Source organism: Copadichromis virginalis, linkage group LG19, assembly GCF_057382275.1.
Source record: "Copadichromis virginalis isolate Kocher_CV1m ecotype Utaka linkage group LG19, C_Virginalis_male_GT1.1, whole genome shotgun sequence".
In the NCBI taxonomy this organism is placed as follows: domain Eukaryota; kingdom Metazoa; phylum Chordata; class Actinopteri; order Cichliformes; family Cichlidae; genus Copadichromis; species Copadichromis virginalis.
In genome coordinates, this window is record NC_140636.1 from 8,712,350 (window position 1) to 8,733,157 (window position 20,808).

Genomic DNA, 20,808 nt, shown 5'->3' on the forward strand with positions numbered 1-20,808 from the left:
CCAGGCAATAAAACAAAAAGTTGGGATACTTTCTGCAAATGAACATTAAATAAAACACTGTATACTGTCCGCTTATCCACATCAAACTGTCTCGGCTTCTGCATTAAGTATTACCATTACATAAATGACAGTGGTGTTTGAGTCCAAGTCAGGTTTTCATCAATTGTATCTAAAAATGTATCTAAATATTTATATGGATTTACAACTTGAATACAGTCACCACCCAACACTACCAATGCTACATCAAAATATGTTTCTTTGGTTACCTTGGTGTTTAATTTAAGAAAACTAGCATCACACCAAGTAATAAACTCATCCAGATATTCAGGATACTTTGTCTTATCTTCTGTGTTCAAACCAACAATCTCTGAAAGGACAATTTAACAAAGACATCATTAAAGTCACCAGATGAATTAGTCCCACAGTAATTAGTACACAGAGTAAACAAAGCTGGAGATATGACACTCACCTGTGGTAATAGTGGACGACACTACCACAGTGCGTTAGCGCTGTAATCAGCCAGTCACAAACAACTCAACCCATTAGATGTTTGTGTGTTCTAACCTAGCTAGCACTGGTTTTCCACCTTCTCTCCCAACATTCATGGTCATTCAGGGCTTTGAAGAACCCCAACATGGAAGCAGCCAAAAGACTAGCATTGAGGCTGTGAAATGAACAAGTCACATTCATAGGCTGACAAATGTTTGTCTGCCTGTGGACAGATTTCATCCATCGCAAGAAAGTCTCTAGTTTAAAACCTGTAATTGGTAATTGGGTTAGATTGGTCTGCTAGACAGAATATCGGATTATAAATGAAGCCTTTATTTTAATTGGCTGGATCACAAATACAGACTTTAAATAACCAGTAATTGTTTGGCAGTATTCATGCTCACATGCTGAAATCAACATTATGTTGTTATTCTGAGTGCAGGCAGTCTTCTCTATCCGTACATAAAGATATGTTGCAAGCTAAAAACATGGTGATAAAAATGATATGCAGTCTAATTCTGAAAGTCCCAATATGTGGCAAGCCTACCTACAACATGCAGTAACCCTGACATGAGGCTGGAGATAAAATACTGAGTGAGTGTTTGATTAAAGGAAAGTTTTAAAAAACACCTCTGTGACAGAAAGCTCTGGAGCCTTCACGTGAAAGTCAAAATGGATTACTGCTGACATCATCAGGTCTTATTATTGTAAGTTATTATCTGAAGTCCCTTTGCCCGCTCGACATGCGGCGACATTTTAGGGATGAAAGCTTTACTCTTAAAATATTCAGCAGCAGTAAACAAATGGAGGATATATGAAGTCTTTGTGAGTGAAAGCATTTACTGTTCTCACTAATGCAGCAGGGAGAACGCACCGCGGCCAGTTAAAACGTTTCTATCAATAAAATCCAATCTGCTTCTGTCTCTCTGTATTTCCCTGTATATTCATCTATCCAACTTTCTCTCTTTTCGCTTTTTCTTCCTTTCTTCCTGCATCTCTCTTTAGATGCTGTTCTGTCGCTCTGTGCTAGTGTTGCCAACACTTTCCATTTTCCTCCACCTGACCACTGAGGTGTTCCAGTGTTCTCTTTTCTTCCTCATCCTAACCTTTTGTCTTTCCCACCTTTGCCTTTCACCCTGTCTTGTCTGCATGCACTTTTATATGTTGCTGTTATAGCAGATTTAAATTGGTTTGCCTCGTGTCTCTGTCTCTTTCTCGATCACCTTACTTGTGTCTCTGGAGCCCTTTCAGCTTTTTGTCACGGATTAGTGAAATAAATGTTGCGGGATGGAGTCAGTCAAACATCTGAATACTGGAAGGCATGTTAGGCTTAAATGGTCATGGGACTGAATCTTATATAGCTGCTTTCAACTTGGGGTTCAGTACCGTTCCCATATTTAAGCATTGTTTTTTTTCTGTCACTTTATTGTCTTCAAAAAATACGATGAGTGGAAAGTGATGATCCACAATGTCTGTCAACATCAGTAAACCCTGCAGACTGGACTCAGAGTATCAGAGGCTCACAAACAGTAGTGTATACCATGAACTGAAGGAACAAGCAGAACAGATCAGAACATAAACTGTTGCAAGGTTCTTATATTTCTTCATTTGTGCTTTAAGCAAAAATGCAAGTTGGTATTTATTTATTCAGCAGTCAGTGTTGATCTGTCATGTTTTAATTGTTCGACAGCAGCGATGTGATGAACACTACTAGTGTCAGAAAGTGTCTCTGTCATTCAGCAATCCGACACATATACGTTTTTTAATATGTAGTAATTACTGAGTACCTTATTTTAAATACACCCTGCTTTTCAAGGTCTCCTCGGCTGTATAATGGAGGAAAGATATCAGACTGCGGTGTCCTTAAATAAATACCTGGTTGGTTATGAAAAGTTCAAACTCTACATGACAATAAAATGTGTCAATTAATCTCCTGTTCTGTTCTTCCTCTGTCTTCATTACTCTTCACTGGCTCTTCCTCTCTATGGCCATCATCGCCTCTTTTTCAGTTTGTTTCTTGATGGTTTTCACAGCGACTAAATGATAATTGTCTTCTCCTTTGTCGTGGCCGTGATTTTCTCTTCCATCCTCCTTCCTTTTGCCGCTGACCGCTCTTGTCTCTCTCTCGCTCGCTTGCTTTCCTCACTTTTCCGGTGTCTCTCTACATCCTTTTGTCTTCAGAGCTTTCTTCTGCTTCTGTCTCTATGCTGGTTTTTGATTCTCCCTCTGTCTCGATTCCTTTAGCTGATGAAAGAGCCGAGTGTTTTCTTCTCCTCCTGAGCAGATGAAGATGAAAGTCTGATCTGTTTGTTGACGCCGTTACCGTGGTAACGTCTCACCTGTTTGCTCGCCTTCAACCCCTAACGAGCAACTCTTAACGAGAAAACACCTCTTCAAAACATCAACAAGCGCGCGAATCAAACACACACGTACCGAACCGAGGCATAAACACAAACAGAACTACAACTAAGAAACACACAGAGACGGGCATAATCAAAGGACACACAAACACACAGCAGCTTGTGTTCTTGGCAGGGAGTCGGTGGATCTTTAATCCTCATCATGCAGCAGGTATCGATATCAGAGCCTCGCTGTCACCTTCTATTAGCTGCCTGAGAGACACTGAGGGAGGGGAGGTGGGCTATGCATGTTATGGAGAGAGGTGTTCACAAAAATATACAACGAAAGGATGGATATATTCAAGTGATTCAGTGAGTAATTAATTCAGGCTTTAAAACCTCCCGATTTGAGACATCTAATCGAGCAAAGAAGCAAATGTTTAAGGGGCAAAAATGGCATCTGGGTGAGACAATTTATAACAGAAAACTTTGCGAGATCTTTCAAGAATGCTCATTCACGTGATCATTGGTCCTCTGTTTGAGAACAAAATCTCTGCCTGCCTTTGCAGCATTTCTCAGCATCGTAGCCAGCAAGAGTAACTTTTAATGTGAAGCAATGTCTCAACACTATCTATCAGCAACACTATCTCTAACCCAAGGCAATCCGAATATATATTTTTTTGTAATTAAATAATTCACCCAAGTCGTTGCAAACACAAAATAATCATTCTAAATAAGAAACAGCAAAAAAGCTGAAATGCAGTAAAGATGTAGGTACTAAAGCATTTCTAGCAGCAATGTGCAGACATTTTAGCTTGTTAAGACAATTCAGTGCTGTCAGGCATCTAAATGCCTCCAAACTTGACAAAAAGCTGAAACAGAACTAGCCACAGAAGTCGCATAACAGATGGTACGAGCCCGACAGAGGCCTAACCTCAACATCATGGAATCAGCCTGGGATTCAGAAGACAGCCTAAATCCACAGAACTCCAGAAAGTTCTTTTCGAACTGTATACTTGTTGAAAGAGTTACTGATCATATGCCTGTAAAACCTGTAAAGTGGGAATTTTGTAAGAGATACAGGGGGGAAAAAACTGAAGTTCACACTGTGTGCAAAAATGCTCAAATTCAGCAGTGTGAGGTTTTCAGATGGAGTTGGAATCTTCACCCTGGCTGCCATGTATAGGTTTACTGCCAGTTTTTTGCTCTGGCAATGAGACTACTTGCGACTGCCACAAAATATCAGGACTTGATAAACCCAAACTGGGTACCCGGGGCAAAACTGAACTGTGTTCTGCTCCAGAGATCCGTGACGGTCTGGAGTCCTGGGTAAGATGCCAGATTTGCCAAGTTTGTAATCCAGTCTTGTATGGCGTTGTCATTTAATTATTTCTATATAATTGTTTAAATACACGTGAGGTGGTTGGAATACATGTGAGGAGCATGGTGTTTAAAATAACAATGATATGTTGAATAAGGGGAGTTTTATGTAAAGAGGGTTTACAGCTCTTCAGTTGGCTCTGTCTCTTTGTCTAAACAAGGCCCCGTCCAAGCCACAGCAGATCATGTCACAGTGTTTGGAGGTGCATTAAGTGGAAATGCATAGCGACTCCATTTTTAATTTTTTGAAAGGAAAGAGTAGGATTCATGCATAGAGACAGAGACAGGCACATGACACATGTAAGTTGTTTTGGAATAATAAAGTATATCACAGAGAATGGTTGTAATACAGAATTGTGTGCTGGTTTAGAATAAGTCGGGATATAGGTGGGTATGTGTCGATATAAAGGGGGTATGGGTCATAAGTCTTTGAAAGGGAGAGAAAGGATGGACTTGTGATATGGTGTGTGTGTGTGTGTGTGTGTGTGTGTGTGTGTGTGTGTGTGTGTGTGTGTGGTGGGGGGTTAAATTGGCAAGAGGAAAGAAAGCTGAAAATAGAAATGGCCCAACGAGGAGGGTGGGAGGGCCGGAGGCCAAAGAGCATGATTAGAAGGGTCTGTGAGGGGACGAGGGGTCCATGGGTAACAGTAGGGGAGGACAGGTTCATCTACTATCGACGGCAGGGGAGAGAGGGAGCAGCTGAACAGATAGCAGCACCAGGAGAAAGAAAGAGATGCGCTAAGGACGACAGAAAAAGAGAAAATAACAGGCAGACACAAGGAACAAGGGGAGACAGGAAAAGCCCGAAAAAAGGACAGTCGAGAAAGAGATAAGGAAAAAAGAGATGTAAATGGAAATAGAGACAGGTAGGGAGATAAGACACAGAGGAGGTTCACTTCAGAGGAACGAGTTAAACACTCACACTCGTATCCACCTATCTGTGCGAGCATCTGTGTGTGGATGTGTGTGTCGAGAGGTCGCCTCCTAACAGTGTGTGTCTGTCTGACAAAAGAAACTGACTTTGAACATGGATACTTATCCGTTTCCGAGACAGACGGAACGAAAGTCGACTTATAAACAGATGCATCTACTGCGTTATTGTCTTTATACTATGGAAGAACAAATATGTTTTTCCTACAATATCGACATTCCCAATCCTTTTTGAAGGAAACAATTCTTTCTTAATCAGAATGAAATCCTGTCTTTCCTTGAGGCTGAAACAAGTTGTCAATCAACAGAAAAAATGATCCCCTGAACAATCATTTAACAGATTTTAAAAGCAATGCACCCATATTGAATCAGTACTGTGCAGTGAAAACCGACTATTTCTTTTTTTATGTTTATCAAGTTTTATTGATTTGTTTTTTTATGTTTGTTTTGAATTCCTGTAAATAAGAGTGATTTAAAAAAAATAATTCTGGTATTTTCTAATCTTTTTACTGATTAATGTACAAGAAAAAAACAACCACTTTCTTTTGGTTTGTGTTAGGACTTTTGATCTGACTGCACTGATGATACTAAATATAGCCAATTAGATGAGCAAGAAGCTGCGTGAAACCCACTGGCAGGCAACATTTAACTTTCAAGAAAAAGCTGTTAGTGTGTGAGACTCATTTTTAGCCCGCATACCTGTACACACTGGAGAGCAGGTGTGTTTTGTAGCTGTGAGTGCTTTCCACTGTGCATATGTGAGACCAAGTGTGTGTGGGGGTTCAGTCTATTAATTCTTGGTGTGTCCAGGCCCCACAGCATTTCTACTACAATAGAGAGTCATCGGAGGCCCAGGGCCTGCCGGAGGAACGTCTGGCTGACGCCGTATCTTTAAGGAGCATTAATTCAATTAAGAGCCAGGTTATAGACAGCCAGGTGGAGGAGGAGGGGTGGCAGCTCAGTGCAAAAAAAGAAAAAGAGAGAGAGAAAGGGACAGAGAAAGACAGCTGATATTTAGGAGACGCTGACGATACCAAAGACTGAAAAATACGGACTGAAATCAACTCACTTCTTCTGATAAACATTTCAACAAGGTTCAAGCAGTGGAACTGACACACTGATACACTCCCTGTTAAGGTTTCTCCTTCACCTTGTTAGTAGAGCACTTCACTTAACTTCTCCCTTAGCAGTAATCTACACCAAAAGACTGAAACATTACAGCTGTAGCGTCTACTGTTTAAAGACAGCATCCAGGGCTGGGCACCTCTGACATTCTCCCGGTGGGCCAATGCAATTTTGGCCAATGGGCCAGTTTAAAGGACCAGCCGTACAAGCACCGATAGCAGCTCACTCGTTCATTTCCATTACTGAGAGTGGATTGCCCAACCAAATCTATTAGCAGCAAAGCAAGTGATGAAGGTGTTGAGAAAACTTTTTGTGGACAGCGTCATCTGCAGACAGTTGTTCTTGAACTCTGGAACCACTGTGCTGACTACAATAATAGACTATATAACATTTCTATAATGCAGAAATGTGTCTGAACTGTACATTTACCTGTGAGGATGCATATGTATTTTCTCAATGTATGCTGTTGTTTTTTGCATTTGTGTGTGTGTGTGTGTGTGCCCGTGCGACCCCTGCCGACCCCCACTGCTTTCTCATATAGCCCTACAGTAATAGGTTGCAGTGCAGAAATCAAACCCATTTACGCGTCCCAACACCAAAAACAGACAAATGATCGCTAAAATGGAGTCGACTTCTCTTAAAATTGAGCCCCCTTTTCTCTCTCTCTCTTTCTCTCTCACGCTCTCTCTCTCCATACAAATGACTGCTATCAATATTTCCAATCTTCAGTTCTCCAGAAGCTCACGGCCTCTTTCTGCCAAAAATCAATGGCTTCCCACTGAGAGCTGTGACAAGGATCAAAAGTGAGAGGCTCACTTTCTTCAGATAAACTCTCGTTTCTGTACAGTTTCATCATTTAAGCAGCCAGTTTGTGTTTTGCATTCACATCAACTTTACAAAAAATTGACCCAAATGATGTTATTTTTTTGTGATGAGAAGCAAAGATAGTTTGTGCTATTTGGAGATTTTTTATTAAACATTGGCAATCTAATAAACATTAGCAGGATGGCTTTTTCAGAAGGCACACCAGGCTTTACCTATACTTCTTTTTTTTTTTCTTTTTTTTACAACAACACCCAAACAATACATCATTCATTCAAAAGAAGAAACACAAATGTACAGCATCCTGACGTCTGCTGATAGAAAATAAAAGTCATCTTTTTTACTTTGTGGCAAATGTGTTATAGATATTTGTTTATTTTGGGCTCCTATTGATAACTTGGAGGCTAAATTCCATCATGCAAACTATAAAAATGTTAATGCAGGATTGGGAATAATGGGTATTCTTCCTTTTTGTGGCCCATAAACAGGAGTGGACACCTGATAGCTGACATCTAAAGTAAGCAAACAGAAATAGAGTTTTATACTTTAGTAGCACATTCCTTTAAAAATATGCTTAATAGTTATTTCTATTTATATTTAAACCCTGCCCAGGTTTTTTTTTACATTCCTAGACTTGAAAAAAGGTTCCCTTGTGTAGTGGTCGTACACCACAATAGAGCTAGTAATGATGTATGTAAGTTAGATGCTATCAACATGCTTCCTTCTAATAGGTGTTGATAAAAAAAGACTACTTACATTACAAATTCTGAAGCCAAAAATGATGATGATTGAAAGTAAGCCCTTACAGGACATTTCATAACTAGTTTTAGACACTTTAGAAACCACATTTATTTCTGTTTACTAGAAATATTAAAGCTATCTTACCACTCAGATCTACTTCATGAGGTATGACCAGGTGGGTCATTCCAAGGTTCTATCACACTCTTATGTATTCCCTTTGTACACTCAACCCGAGGCATGAAATGCACGGTTACATGCATACATGCACAAATATGCTCACTTTACAAACTTTCCCAACTTTTTAGGCCTAAGCTCAAATGAATAAAGATTATGTGCTGCTGATTCTTTTGCGTAAAAGCTGTCACAACCAAAGAATCTGAAAGGTTACAAAAAGATTAAAGTTCTACATTCTTAATCACACGGAAGCAACTTTTTTGTTTCAGCAGGGCTGTTTGTCTAGTCGTGCTTTCATTTCTTTGTGTTACTGCAGTCAGCTATATGTTTTTATGCATTCATTTTTAATGCATGCCTCTGCCTGAGTCTCTTTATTTGCATATGTGTGTGTAATTTAACTGTGCAGCATTTATGAGCATAATTCAAACGTATATGAATTAATGTACTTCTGTGTGCATGCAGTTCTATATCAGTGGGTACACTTACACGGTGATTGTGTGGATTTGTGTGTGTGTCTCTGGTTGTCAGTCACACGGCAGGGCTAGGCTAATCAGCGCAGCTAGCTGTTCGCTGTGTGATGTAGGCTGATTAATATCCTGTTAGTGTCCCGTGGCTTTTAAGGTTAACTGCTGTTTCCTCTATACATCCATCGCTTCAAAACAGCCCTGCTTTCATTTGGCCTCATTAAGACGATGTATTACTATACTTAGCAACAACACAAAGACACACACACACACACACACACACAGTCACAATGTTTTCTGTTAATGCTCGGTGTTGATTTGCCAAAGCTTTGTCACATATTTGCAAAAGTTAATGAAGAAAAGTGACAGTGGACCTCAGACAGAACCTCTGAATGCTTTACTCACACACGCACACACACACACACACACACACACACACACACACACACACACAGTATGGATCTATTTGCTGTCACTTTGTTATCTTGTGTCTTTGTTTCTGATGATTTGTGTTTGAAAACTGTTAGTTTATCTAGATTCATATTTGTATACAAAGTCAAGTAGTTGAATTATTTTGTTGCTGTTTTTGTGCCATTAAATACAGAAGCTGGTTTATCAAAGGCAAGAAATGTTATTTTGAATAGTGAACTTGGTAACCTTTTGGAATAAACTCAACTGATTGGCTTTTTCTTTAGTCATTTAACTAGATACTCATGATATACACACTAATATCAAGTAAAGTATTAGTTCAGGCAGAGACGAGTGATGTTTCCATCTGCAGTAATTTATAAATGGACACGTGTGGGCAAACTAAACTGAAGACTACACTGGATCATATGATTACTACTCATCTGTCCATCTTGGCCAACTATACACCTGAAATAGAAATTTTATTACCCCAAAGTAGACTTTATAAAAGTTCCAACATTGAAAAGGTATTTATAGTATTTAGCAGCAGGTGATACAGCATAAAAAGCCATGCTGTGTCACCTGCTATCTGTTCTTATTCAATTGGAGCATTAATACCATCAACATATCGTCATATTAATCAACGGATGCGGCAACGCAAACTGGGTTTTGGTGTTAAAAAAGTACAGTGACAAGATTACGTGTAAAAGGTGACAATTCAGACATTTTTTTCTGAGTGACCTTGTTGCATAAGAGGCCCTTTCTTAATGTGCAACATATATAGGGAGGAGAAAAACGCACCTGTCTTATTTTTTGTGCTTGATATTGAAATGAAGTGGCTGCAACTGAGTTTAGAAAACTGCTGAGCTCTGGTTAAAAAAAAACCTTAAAACTTTCAAACCAATGAGCATTATTTGGGGATTACGGTCACACGCTTTTTGCCCTGTTTAGTAAATCATGCCCTGTGTGGAAGGTGTCACACCAAATATATTATCAGTAAGATATCAAACCACACTCATCTTCATTTATTGTGATTTCAGATACACATCTGTAAAGTTGGTGGTCTGACTATAGTACTTCTCTGTAGGATTACATTTAGTCACGAAACAAATCAAGGGAGTACTTTGCTTAATGAAGGTGTACTGAGAAAAAAGTTTGCCATGATGAAATAAAAGAGCTTGATATGTAACAACTGACTGCTGTAGGTTTCTACTATTAGACTAATATAATCCTAATTTAACTGATATTGAGGCAAACATCCGAAGAGACAAACCGAGACACTTTCCTTCCTACCTTGAAGCTCTGGAGCTGCTCTGAAGCATCCTTGTCCTGTCTGAGGCAGGAGTTAAAGATGAGGAGTTCAGTGTCTCGCAGCCACGCCTTCAGCTCCTTGATACGGGCCTCCAACTGCTCCAGAAGTGAGTTGGTAAGTGGGGACAGGGCTGATCGAGGGTTTTCCACAGTGACACCTCGACCTCCAGCCAGCTGAGCTTTTATGTTGGACGACTGGTTTTGCTCAGACCTACCAGGTCCTGAATGCTTGGAGAGGATTTTCTGAAATAAGAGAGAAGAGTCCGGGGGGGGAAAAAAGGAAAAAGTCAGGCAATTACATTGAGGACTCCTTGTTATGTCAATACTCCATCATGTAAAGTAGCATATCAATCAATACTCACACAGCTATTAATCATCTACCTTTATAAATGTGCAGATCAATAATAGGGATGTCATGTATTCTGCGCCTAGCTGCAAGTGTGAAGATTACATTTTCAGTAATGTCATTGATGTCAGTGCTGCTGTTCAAGATGTAATAATATAATCATAATGTTCTTGTTGACATGAGATCGTGTTTACATTGGGGGGTGGGGGAGGTTGCTGGTTTGCTCTCACATACAATACTGTACAAGTTAACTGGAAATTAAAAGTAATTTCATTTGATCTAATGCTCTACTGATGCTGCGAACACAGACTGTGCATGGATTTACAGCTGACAGGTGCTACTGGAAGGTTAAACTGGAATATTTCCCACCCAGTCACAGATCAATCAGTGATATCGTACAGTCCCATTGGTAATCGTTTCAATTACTAGTTTCAGAGTTGAGTTGACTTCAAACTTGGACTGTACGTCATCATATTTTCTAATTCTTGCATAAAATGTCTTGTAGAAAGGTTACATTACTTTGCTGTATGTCTCTCTCTATATAATTATAATATTTCTCACATTTCTGCATTTCTTGATGTAAGAAAAAATCTTTAAAGTTTTATTTTTAGATAATAACACGTTTAGACAAAGTTTCTAACGGTGTTATCAAAACTATCAATTAGCTTGTTGTCATCACAAACCTTCTGTTGGGAATGAATAAAACTCTGGGAATATGTCTGGTGTTTTTCCAGGTGCAAACAGATCAGCTGCTAATTCAGAGCTTCTAGCAGCTTCTCCTACAGAGTTGTGATATTCACACCCAAAACAAAACATCATTTAGACACAATACAAACTGAAAGAGGGTTTGGCGCGGAGCAATCACGGTTTCAAATAGGAACAACTGAAAACAACAAGAGCGCGACTCAAAGTGTGTGTGTGTGTGTGTGTGTGTGTGTGTGTGTGTGTGTGTGTGTGTGTGTGTGTGTGTGTGTGTGTGTAATAAGCACTGCAGAGTAATTTTCCAACCCCTGTTTGATCACACAGTGAGACACAGTAAGCCGCTGAGAGAGACTATTCTCCAGTTGGAGTTCAACAAGTGTGTGTGTGTGTGTGTGTGTGTGTGTGTGTGTGTGTGTGTGTGTGTGTGTGTTTCTTAAAAGTGCTCATCAATACAAAACAAACAAACTTGTGATGGCCACCAATCACAGGCTCAAGGCAGAGACCAGGCCATGATATCAGCAGTAACATTCAGAGTGCAACATGCCAAAGGAACATAAATAAATACGTTCTTCGTTTTTTTTAGCTTTAGCTTCAATTTGCATGTAGGAAAGTAAGATTTACTATACAGTCCAAAAGAGCAGTCTCGTCAAGTCTGAATCTTCCAAAGTTGTCCTTCTACATTTCTCCAGTTTGGACACACTCCAGTTTATTTAATCTCATACACAGAACACAATTGATTGATAAAGACGTAGCGCTAATGCTTTTGCTAGGTTATCTTCATGTTGTCATTACTAATTATCTAATACCTAATATTTTCTCTTTGAATTTTTCCTTGCAGGAGCAACTCAGTACGGCTGACCTCACTGCATAACTACAAATGTTCTAATAAAAATGATCACTGAAAACCGCTGAAAAATGACATCACTACCAGAACCAACTCCATTACATAAGCCACGCTCAGAAAACCCACAAAAACACTTTGCTACTAGCAGTGGGCAAATAGGGAACAGTAGTACATGAACAGGTTGTCAGGATTAGCAGATAGGAAGATCATACTGCCATGTTTACTTTAATAGAAGAAGTTATAATAACAGCGATTATTCTTTAATACACGCTAGGAACTGTTTGCGTCTTAAGGTGTCACCAATGTCACAAAACATCCATACACTAACAATGTGGCATTTTCACTTTGAAAACAAACAAACAATTTTATTGTTTGCTTTTAAAGTTTTAAATAGCCTGGCTCCTACCTACCTGGCAGACCTTCTACACTTATACACTCCACAACGTTCTCTCAGATCATATGACCAGTCACTCCTTGCTGTCCCCATGTCGAGACTGACACACCGGGGCTTTCGCTGTTGCGGCTCCCATGTATAGAATAAGTTGCCCCTCCATATTAGGCTGGCATCAACATTTGATTTTTTTTCCAAGGCATTTTAGGAGTAATACCAGAGTTAGTTATTTTATTATTCGTCTATTTTATTCATGTTTTAATATTTACTTATTCATGTTGATCTTTTCTCATTTATTTATTTATTTTATTGTGATTTTATTTTCTTTGTCTGTTTAATGCATATTTTTTTTAAACTTTTATTACTGTTTCTTACTGGAAAGTACTTTGGTCTATCATGTTGTTTTATAGTGCTCTATAAATAAAGTTGGATTGGAGCAATTTTAACCAGTAAGCAAGAAAGTTGAGTCCCAAGGTTTGGTCTTATACTACATCATTCTCAGCATGTAAAATACAACAAACACAACGACTACATCCTTCCATGTTTCCAAATAGCTGGCAAACCAGAAGTAATTCTCTTTTCATACCTTTTGGTTTCTGCAGTGGGAGCTGTACTCTGTATCTTGTCCTGTTCAGGGTTCATAATGCATTGTTTGGAAAATTTCAAGGTTCAGATAGCTGCTATCTTGAAGTTTCCACTATGACTGTAACAAGCAGCCATGGCAGGAATAACAGAACACAGAGTTGCTCCTGAACAAGCCCAATGTGGGTTTCTGTTGTTAATTTGCATATATATATTAGAGATGGCACGATACCACTTTTTTATGTCCGATACCGATATCATAAATTTGGATATCTGCCGATACCGATATGAATCCGATATAGTGTTTTTTAATCAACAAAACTGTTTTTTAAATATCTTGCTGCATTTTGTATAAGTTCATACTCAAGTTTAAAACAACAACTACACTAAAGCTATTCTGTTATACCTGTATGCAAAAAAAAAAAAATTTCATAGTTCAGCAATACTGATCAATCTAATAAACTTAAACCTACACCATCCTCCCTATTCTGGTATTTTAAAGAGTACTTAGCATAAATATTAAGCAACCTAACTAATAGGGTTCCAACTCCCAGCAACAACAAAAATAAATAAATAAAAAATAGGGAACCACCCCTCACGCTCCACCTCATGATGCTTAATCGACGTAATCAACCTTAATTTGATGCAGTGTGAAAAAAAATGCACAGAAATCAATTATTTTTCAAGAAATATTAAATAGATTCAACATCTTTCTTCAACAAAATTGCAGACTGCACAGATGGTACCTTCCCAAAGGAAAAAGTACTATAGCTTACTAGGGTATATATATTAGACTTAATAGTCACTATATACAGTAATTGACTTCTATTCATTTTACATCAAATTAAAACTTTGGGTGTCAGATAATTATTTATTAAAAGCTAGACATTTTAAATGAGAATAAGAAAAAAGTATGTCTTTGTGCCCCCTTTTCCCTGTTAATGCCCTATCGGCCCCCCTGGCTAAACTTTGCTAGATCCGCCCCTGCACAGTTACCAGCGTCAGCTACATAGAAAAAGATCCTCGAGTAGAAAGTAATATTAAATAAATTCTAACAACAGCTGATCAAGCTTAAACGTGCTGCTGTTGTTCAGCCGCTGGTTTCCTCTTTCTGGTGCAAAGTGGGCCAAAAGCAAACTAGAGACACGGACTCGCGACAGAAAAGCCGATCAGCTGATCGTTAAGCAGTTTCATGATTGAAGTAGCAGCCAGAAGAGGCAGTCGCTCCATATATCGTTTGTTAAGCTTAACGCAGGAATGCTTTACAAACATTCAGAGATGGACTTACACACTTGCTTTACTTCTCTCGGGGATAACTTTGTCGGAGATGAAATGCCGGGTTGCTAGCGAAGCTCCAAATGCTATCCAGACCACCGACAGGTCCCGCATGCCACAGCCGCTCTATCACGTGATGCATACTGCTCCGACGTGCTAACGTTCTGAGGCGAGTTACGGCGCGTTGCAAGTTTTGTGAGGTGCTTTCGTGATATTTAATGGATCAGATTACATTTTTTATTTTTCTCCGATATCCGATCCAGTAATTTAGGTCAGGTCCATCTCTAATATATATATATGTGTGTGTGTTGATACAAAAGGTACTGAGTCATTAGTATAGGAGAAAGCACTTTAGCTGAACTCTGGCAGGTAATAACAACCCATTAGACAATGACCTACTGCAACAACAGGACCCCAAACAGTCAAGTGTGCAGTTAGCTTTGTGCTAAGATCATGAATGTCTTCTTAATTTGACGGAGAGAACAAGAAACAGAAAGAGAAACGAGAGCAAGATAGCTCATATCCAAGGAGAAATAGCTGCCATCAAGGATGTAATTTAAGAGACATAAAGAACATTTTCCCAAGACAGCAGGCAAAAACATCTTTTTTCCTAAAACATACATTGGTGAACATATTCATATCACAAGGCAAGACGACCAGCAGATCTCCAAATATTTGTTTGTTTGCTAAAGAGCTGTGAAGCCTGATTCTCAAGCTTAAGCTCAAGCTCATTTCATTCCTGTCAGCTCTGCCTCCACATTATGTGTATAGTATCCAGTGTATGTACTGTAAATACCCATACACATACAGTTTGACCTTGAACAGCTGCAAAACCGCCCCCCAAAAAAATCTGGCTGCCAAAAAGCATGACAGAAAAGATGACAGCTAATTTACAACCTCTTTATTTCTTCATCATTCAGGTTGTGTGTGTGCGTGTGTTTGCTATGTCATAAATTCTTCATAAGGCCAGGATAGTTCAGAGGCGAGACACAGGACATCAATTCCAGTTAATTCCCAATTTGTGTCAGAGCACCAGATGCCGACGCGAGCACCGACAGGCCCGTTAATACGCCACTGAGGCGCCAGGTTGGAAGGGTGAGGAGAGAGCAAAGGACCGAAGGAGAAGAAGACAGAAAGACAGAAACAAGTGAGACCTCTGACATATTTAACATAAGCTAAAATTTAACACTGCAAGAAATAGAGTGATAAAAAGTAAAATGAAAGGAAAACAGGGAAACAAATATCAGAGGTAAAGGAGGAGAAATAAATGTGATTGGGAGGAGACAGAAATAGAAGAAATAGAAAGACTGAAAGTTTGGGTGAAGACAGAAGAGGTCCCTGTTCATCCTGCTCACCTGGCGTTATTATTAAGAGTGCACATTCTTCTTAATAGTGTTGATACAACAGGTTGCGTTTTGGGAGGACATGGAACCTTGAAAAACAATGAAACCTTTTTTTAATCAAGAAAGAATTCTTTAGGCTTCAATCCAACATCGGAAGGATCAGAAAGAAACCTGAGCTTCCGGGGAAATCGCGTTCAACAAAGGTAGTACAGAACGAACATAACTCATCACAAAAAGTAACAAAATAATTTCCCAAGCAAAAAATAAACTTGGTTCCCTGGTTTACAGTCCTCAGCACTGCCATTAATAAAGGCTTTGTTATAGGTTGTTTTCGGTAGCGTGTTATTCTTTGTGAAAGAAAGTTGTCACTTAATTTTGCTAAAGGTTTGTAGGGGTGCAGAGTGGGGTCATGTTAACATCAAAAAAGATCAACTTAATGATTTATTGGCAGAAAATCGAAAAAAGACGTATTACTTAGAAACTATGATTCTTAAAAAGTGTGGTGGTCACAATTGGCCTTTAACCTTTACTTCAAGATCAATAGACTGATCTGAAGGTCAAAGTGATGACCTCTTCTTCAAGGTCATCTAAGGCCAAATTTGTCTTTTATCTTTAAAACTATGCTGAACATTTTACTGCCTTTGTATTGGCAGCATTTAGGAAATGATGCTGGTGTATGAGGATTATAAACAACACATTATAGTCTGAATCATATATCATGTCATATTTGACCTCTGATCTCACTTTTACATTTCACATCTGCCTTTCATTCAAGTCGACCGCAAAATGTGTTACATCTTTAAAGAAAGGATCGTCAAGAGAAAGAGAATGAGCTGCCTAATTAGTTCGAAATACATTTATAATATTATTATACTTAATGTTTATATAAAAATACAATGCTATCCCCTTAAAAGTGAATATTGCCAAGAGAGTGAGCTGCCTTGGCATATGTTTAAAGTTGGTTAACATAGTATGGTTATGGACAATTATCTTGGGGATCGATGTTAACTTATAAAAATTATATGCATTAAATCAATAGTAGGATTATTGTATCAAATATAATCTTTGCCACTACATATTTATATATGCATGGTTGTCTGAGCCAGTGCTGCACAGTATGTGTTATGGCAAGCAGACAGTTTTGTCTTATGGAGCGTATGTTAAGTCCCTGCTCCAATGACAATGATGCCAGTTACCCACAATCATATACAGTGGGGCAAAAAAGTATTTAGTCAGCCACCGATTTTGCAAGTTCCCCCACTTAAAATGATGACAGAGGTCAGTAATTTGCACCAGAGGTACACTTCAACTGTGAGAGACAGAATGTGAAAAAAAAATCCATGAATCCACATGGTAGGATTTGTAAAGAATTTGTTCGTAAATCAGGGTGGAAAATAAGTATTTGGTCACCTCAAACAAGGAAAATCTCTGGCTCTCACAGACCTGTAACGTCTTCTGTAAGAAGCTTTTCTGTCCCCCACTCGTTACCTGTATGAATGGCACCTGTTTGAACTCATCATCTGTATAAAAGACACCTGTCCACAGCCTCAAACAGTCAGACTCCAAACGCCGCCATGGCCAAGACCAAAGAGCTTTCGAAGGACACCAGGAAAAGTATTGTAGACCTGCACCAGACTGGGAAGAGTGAATCTACAATAGGCAAACAGCTTGGTGTGAAAAAATCAACTGTGGGAGCAATCATCAGAAAATGGAAGACATACAAGACCACTGATAATCTCCCTCGATCTGGGGCTCCACGCAAGATCTCATCCCGTGGGGTCAAAACGATCATGAGAACGGTGAGCAAAGATCCCAGAACCACACGGGGGGACCTGGTGAATGACCTGCAGAGAGCTGGGACCAAAGTAACAAAGGTCACCATCAGTAACACACTACAACGGCAGGGAATCAAATCCCGCAGTGCCAGACGTGTTCCGCTGCTGAAGCCAGTGCATGTCCAGGCCCGTCTGAAGTTTGCCAGAGAGCACATGGATGATACAGCAGAGGATTGGGAGAATGTCATGTGGTCAGATGAAACCAAAGTAGAACTTTTTGGTATAAACTCAACTCGTCGTGTTTGGAGGAAGAAGAATACTGAGTTGCATCCCAAGAACACCATACCTACTGTGAAGCATGGGGGTGGAAACATCATGCTATGGGGCTGTTTTTCTGCCAAGGGGACAGGACGACTGATCCGTGTTAAGGACAGAATGAATGGGGCCATGTATCGTGAGATTTTGAGCCAAAACCTCCTTCCATCAGTGAGAACTTTGAAGATGAAACGAGGCTGGGTCTTCCAACATGACAATGATCCAAAACACACCGCCCGGGCAACAAAGGAGTGGCTCCGTAAGAAGCATTTGGAAGTCCTGGAGTGGCCTAGCCAGTCTCCAGACCTCAACCCCATAGAAAATCTGTGGCGGGAGTTGAAAGTCCGTGTTGCTCGGCGACAGCCCCAAAACATCACTGCTCTCGAGAAGATCTGCATGGAGGAATGGGCCAAAATACCAGCTACTGTGTGTGCAAACCTGGTAAAGACCTATAGTAAACGTTTGACCTCTGTTATTGCCAACAAAGGTTATGTTACAAAGTATTGAGTTGTATTTTTGTTATTGACCAAATACTTATTTTCCACCCTGATTTACGAATAAATTCTTTACAAATCCTACCATGTGGATTCATGGATTTTTTTTTCACATTCTGTCTCTCACAGTTGAAGTGTACCTCTGGTGCAAATTACTGACCTCTGTCATCATTTTAGGTGGGGGAACTTGCACAATCGGTGGCTGACTAAATACTTTTTTGCCCCACTGTATGGAGATGACAGGACCTGAATAATATAGAGCTTAACTGCGTAAGAGAAGCATTTTCATCATGTGGGTGGGAAGGCGATGATGGGAAAGATTCCCATGTTTACAACTTGTGCTTACTTCTGTCATCTAATTACTCAAGATGCCAACCTCTAGTCTCTTTACTCATTAGTGATGATTTAAGCTAAACACTAAGAACCTGCAGGAATGGACAGCTGTGGCGTTTTTTGGGCATTTGCTTTTTCAAAAGCTGTTTGGTTTCAGTTCTGGTAACTGTGACATGCTAATGGGGTGTCCACATACTTGCAGAATTTGAAGAGGTGACGGATGAAGGAAAACCAGGAGAGCGAGTGAGAATGTGAGATTAAGAGCCCCCAACCTGATGACACACACACAAACTTTAATGCATGCGTGGGAAATGGCATTCAGAGTCCAAATGCCTCCCCGTCAGTAACAGAAGTTTAATCACAGCCTGGTTACTGTGGCGGAAATACACACGATGCAGAGAGAGAGGCAGAGAGAAAGACTCATCTGTTGCTGTTGTTTAATTTCTAAAATTGAATCCATTTCAGCAAGGTTGATACATATGTTAATGCACACACACACGCACACACACACTTCCAATAACTTTTATGAGTGAGGCAATACTGTGTATGTGTGTGTGTCATCATTAGGGACTACAAGGAAATGACGCGCACACACGCAGATGGTGTTTGCTCCTCTGTTGCTTCTCTCTGTTTGTGTGACGTGCCACTCGGTCGACAGGAGACGGTTTGTTTCTTCGGAGGAACAAAGTCACATCGCTGCAATTTCAGCCTCCTGACGAGCCGTCGCCAGCTGTCACCCCACCGCAGACCTGGAATTAATCACCACGCCGAGGTACAGACAAACAACTGCCACCAACGTACCCATTAGCAAAGCATGCGGAGCTCACTTCAGTCCTTGGAATGACCCAAATACAGTACAAGACATACAGATGAAAGTTGTTTCAGGTGGTTCAAGTCTATTTAACTTTTTCACAATGAATATCAGGTGACCTCCAGTTGGCCACGGACACTTTGGAGAAAAAAGCTGAAGAAAACTACTAATTATAACCTACGATAGGTGAAATCCGCGAAGTAGCCAACTTTATGTTTTACAATTATTATAGATGTTTTAAGGCTGTAAAAACCCTCACTACACTTTTCTCAGACAGGCATGAACATTTTCACACTTTTCTCTCTTGTCTCAAAGTTCAAACCTTCGTACAAAAATAAGTCCAGTGTTATAGAATGAAACCAAAGGCACCCGCGGTTGGCTTTGACAGTGCAAAACGTTTCATCGTTGACCATGTTGTGTTTGTTGGGGAGAAAACTTACAAACATACAGTACAGCACTTCAGAGTCACACTGCTAGCGATCGAAGATTTATGTAAATTTGACAAGCTGAACGCATTCTGTACTGTACAGGAGACAGAGCACGAGATTGATTGACAATGGTCTGCAGCCAATCAAAAATCCGCGAAACAGCGAGGCTGCAAAAGGTGAACGGTGTTATAGCGAGGGACCACTGTATACAATTATAGATAAGTAGGTGTATTATCATCAATAGAAGTTTAGGGTTCTACTGACAAATGCAGCACTTCATCTTCAGGTGTCATTAATGTTCAACCACCAACAGCAGAAATGTCACCAGAGAGATCACCAGTCACTACCTCACAGTGCAGAACTGCACTCTCCTCTTATCAAGGCGCTAAAAAGGCCGGCCAAGAGATGTAATCTTAACTTCCCCAGCCCAGGAGTTACTCAGAAGGCATCCTTGCAGGACGCCCAAACCACCTCAATGCACGCCTTTTGGTGTGAAGGAGTAGCAGTACTACCCTGAGCACCTCTCAGATTGCTTAACTCCTCATCCTATCTCTAAGTTTTGCTTTCATTCCCAGCTGTTTGTTTAGCACAACAGACCAACGCACCGTCTGCACCATTGCAGCCTTGACGCCACTCATGAACAGGACCCCGAGATACTTAAACCCCTCCACTTGGGCCAGTCACTCATCCCTGACCCGGAGTAGACACTCCACCCTTTTCCGGCAAAGGAAAACTTGGCTGCCAACTGCTCCAGTCTGAGCTGGAGACCATCACCCGATGAAGGAAACAGAACCACATCATCTGCAAAAAGCAGAGATGAGATTCTAAGAGCAACAAAGTGAAAACCTTCTGCCACTTGGCTGGACTTGTCCATAAAAACCATGAACAGAATCAGTGACAAAGGGTAGCTGTGAAAGAGTGAAACACACACCAGGCTCGAGTCCAACTTATTACTGGGAATGAGGACAAAGCTCCTGCAACGGTCA

General features: G+C 40.1%; 1 protein-coding gene across 1 annotated transcript in view; it reads right to left on the reverse strand.

Moving 5' to 3' along the window:
• Positions 1-20,808, reverse strand: part of akap6 (A kinase (PRKA) anchor protein 6) — a 238,045-nt gene that overhangs the window by 38,842 nt on the left and 178,395 nt on the right. The window contains exon 17 of the mRNA XM_085440867.1: positions 10,166-10,426. Coding sequence (XP_085296993.1) covers positions 10,166-10,426 — 261 coding nt within the window. The remainder of the gene's footprint in view (positions 1-10,165; positions 10,427-20,808) is intronic.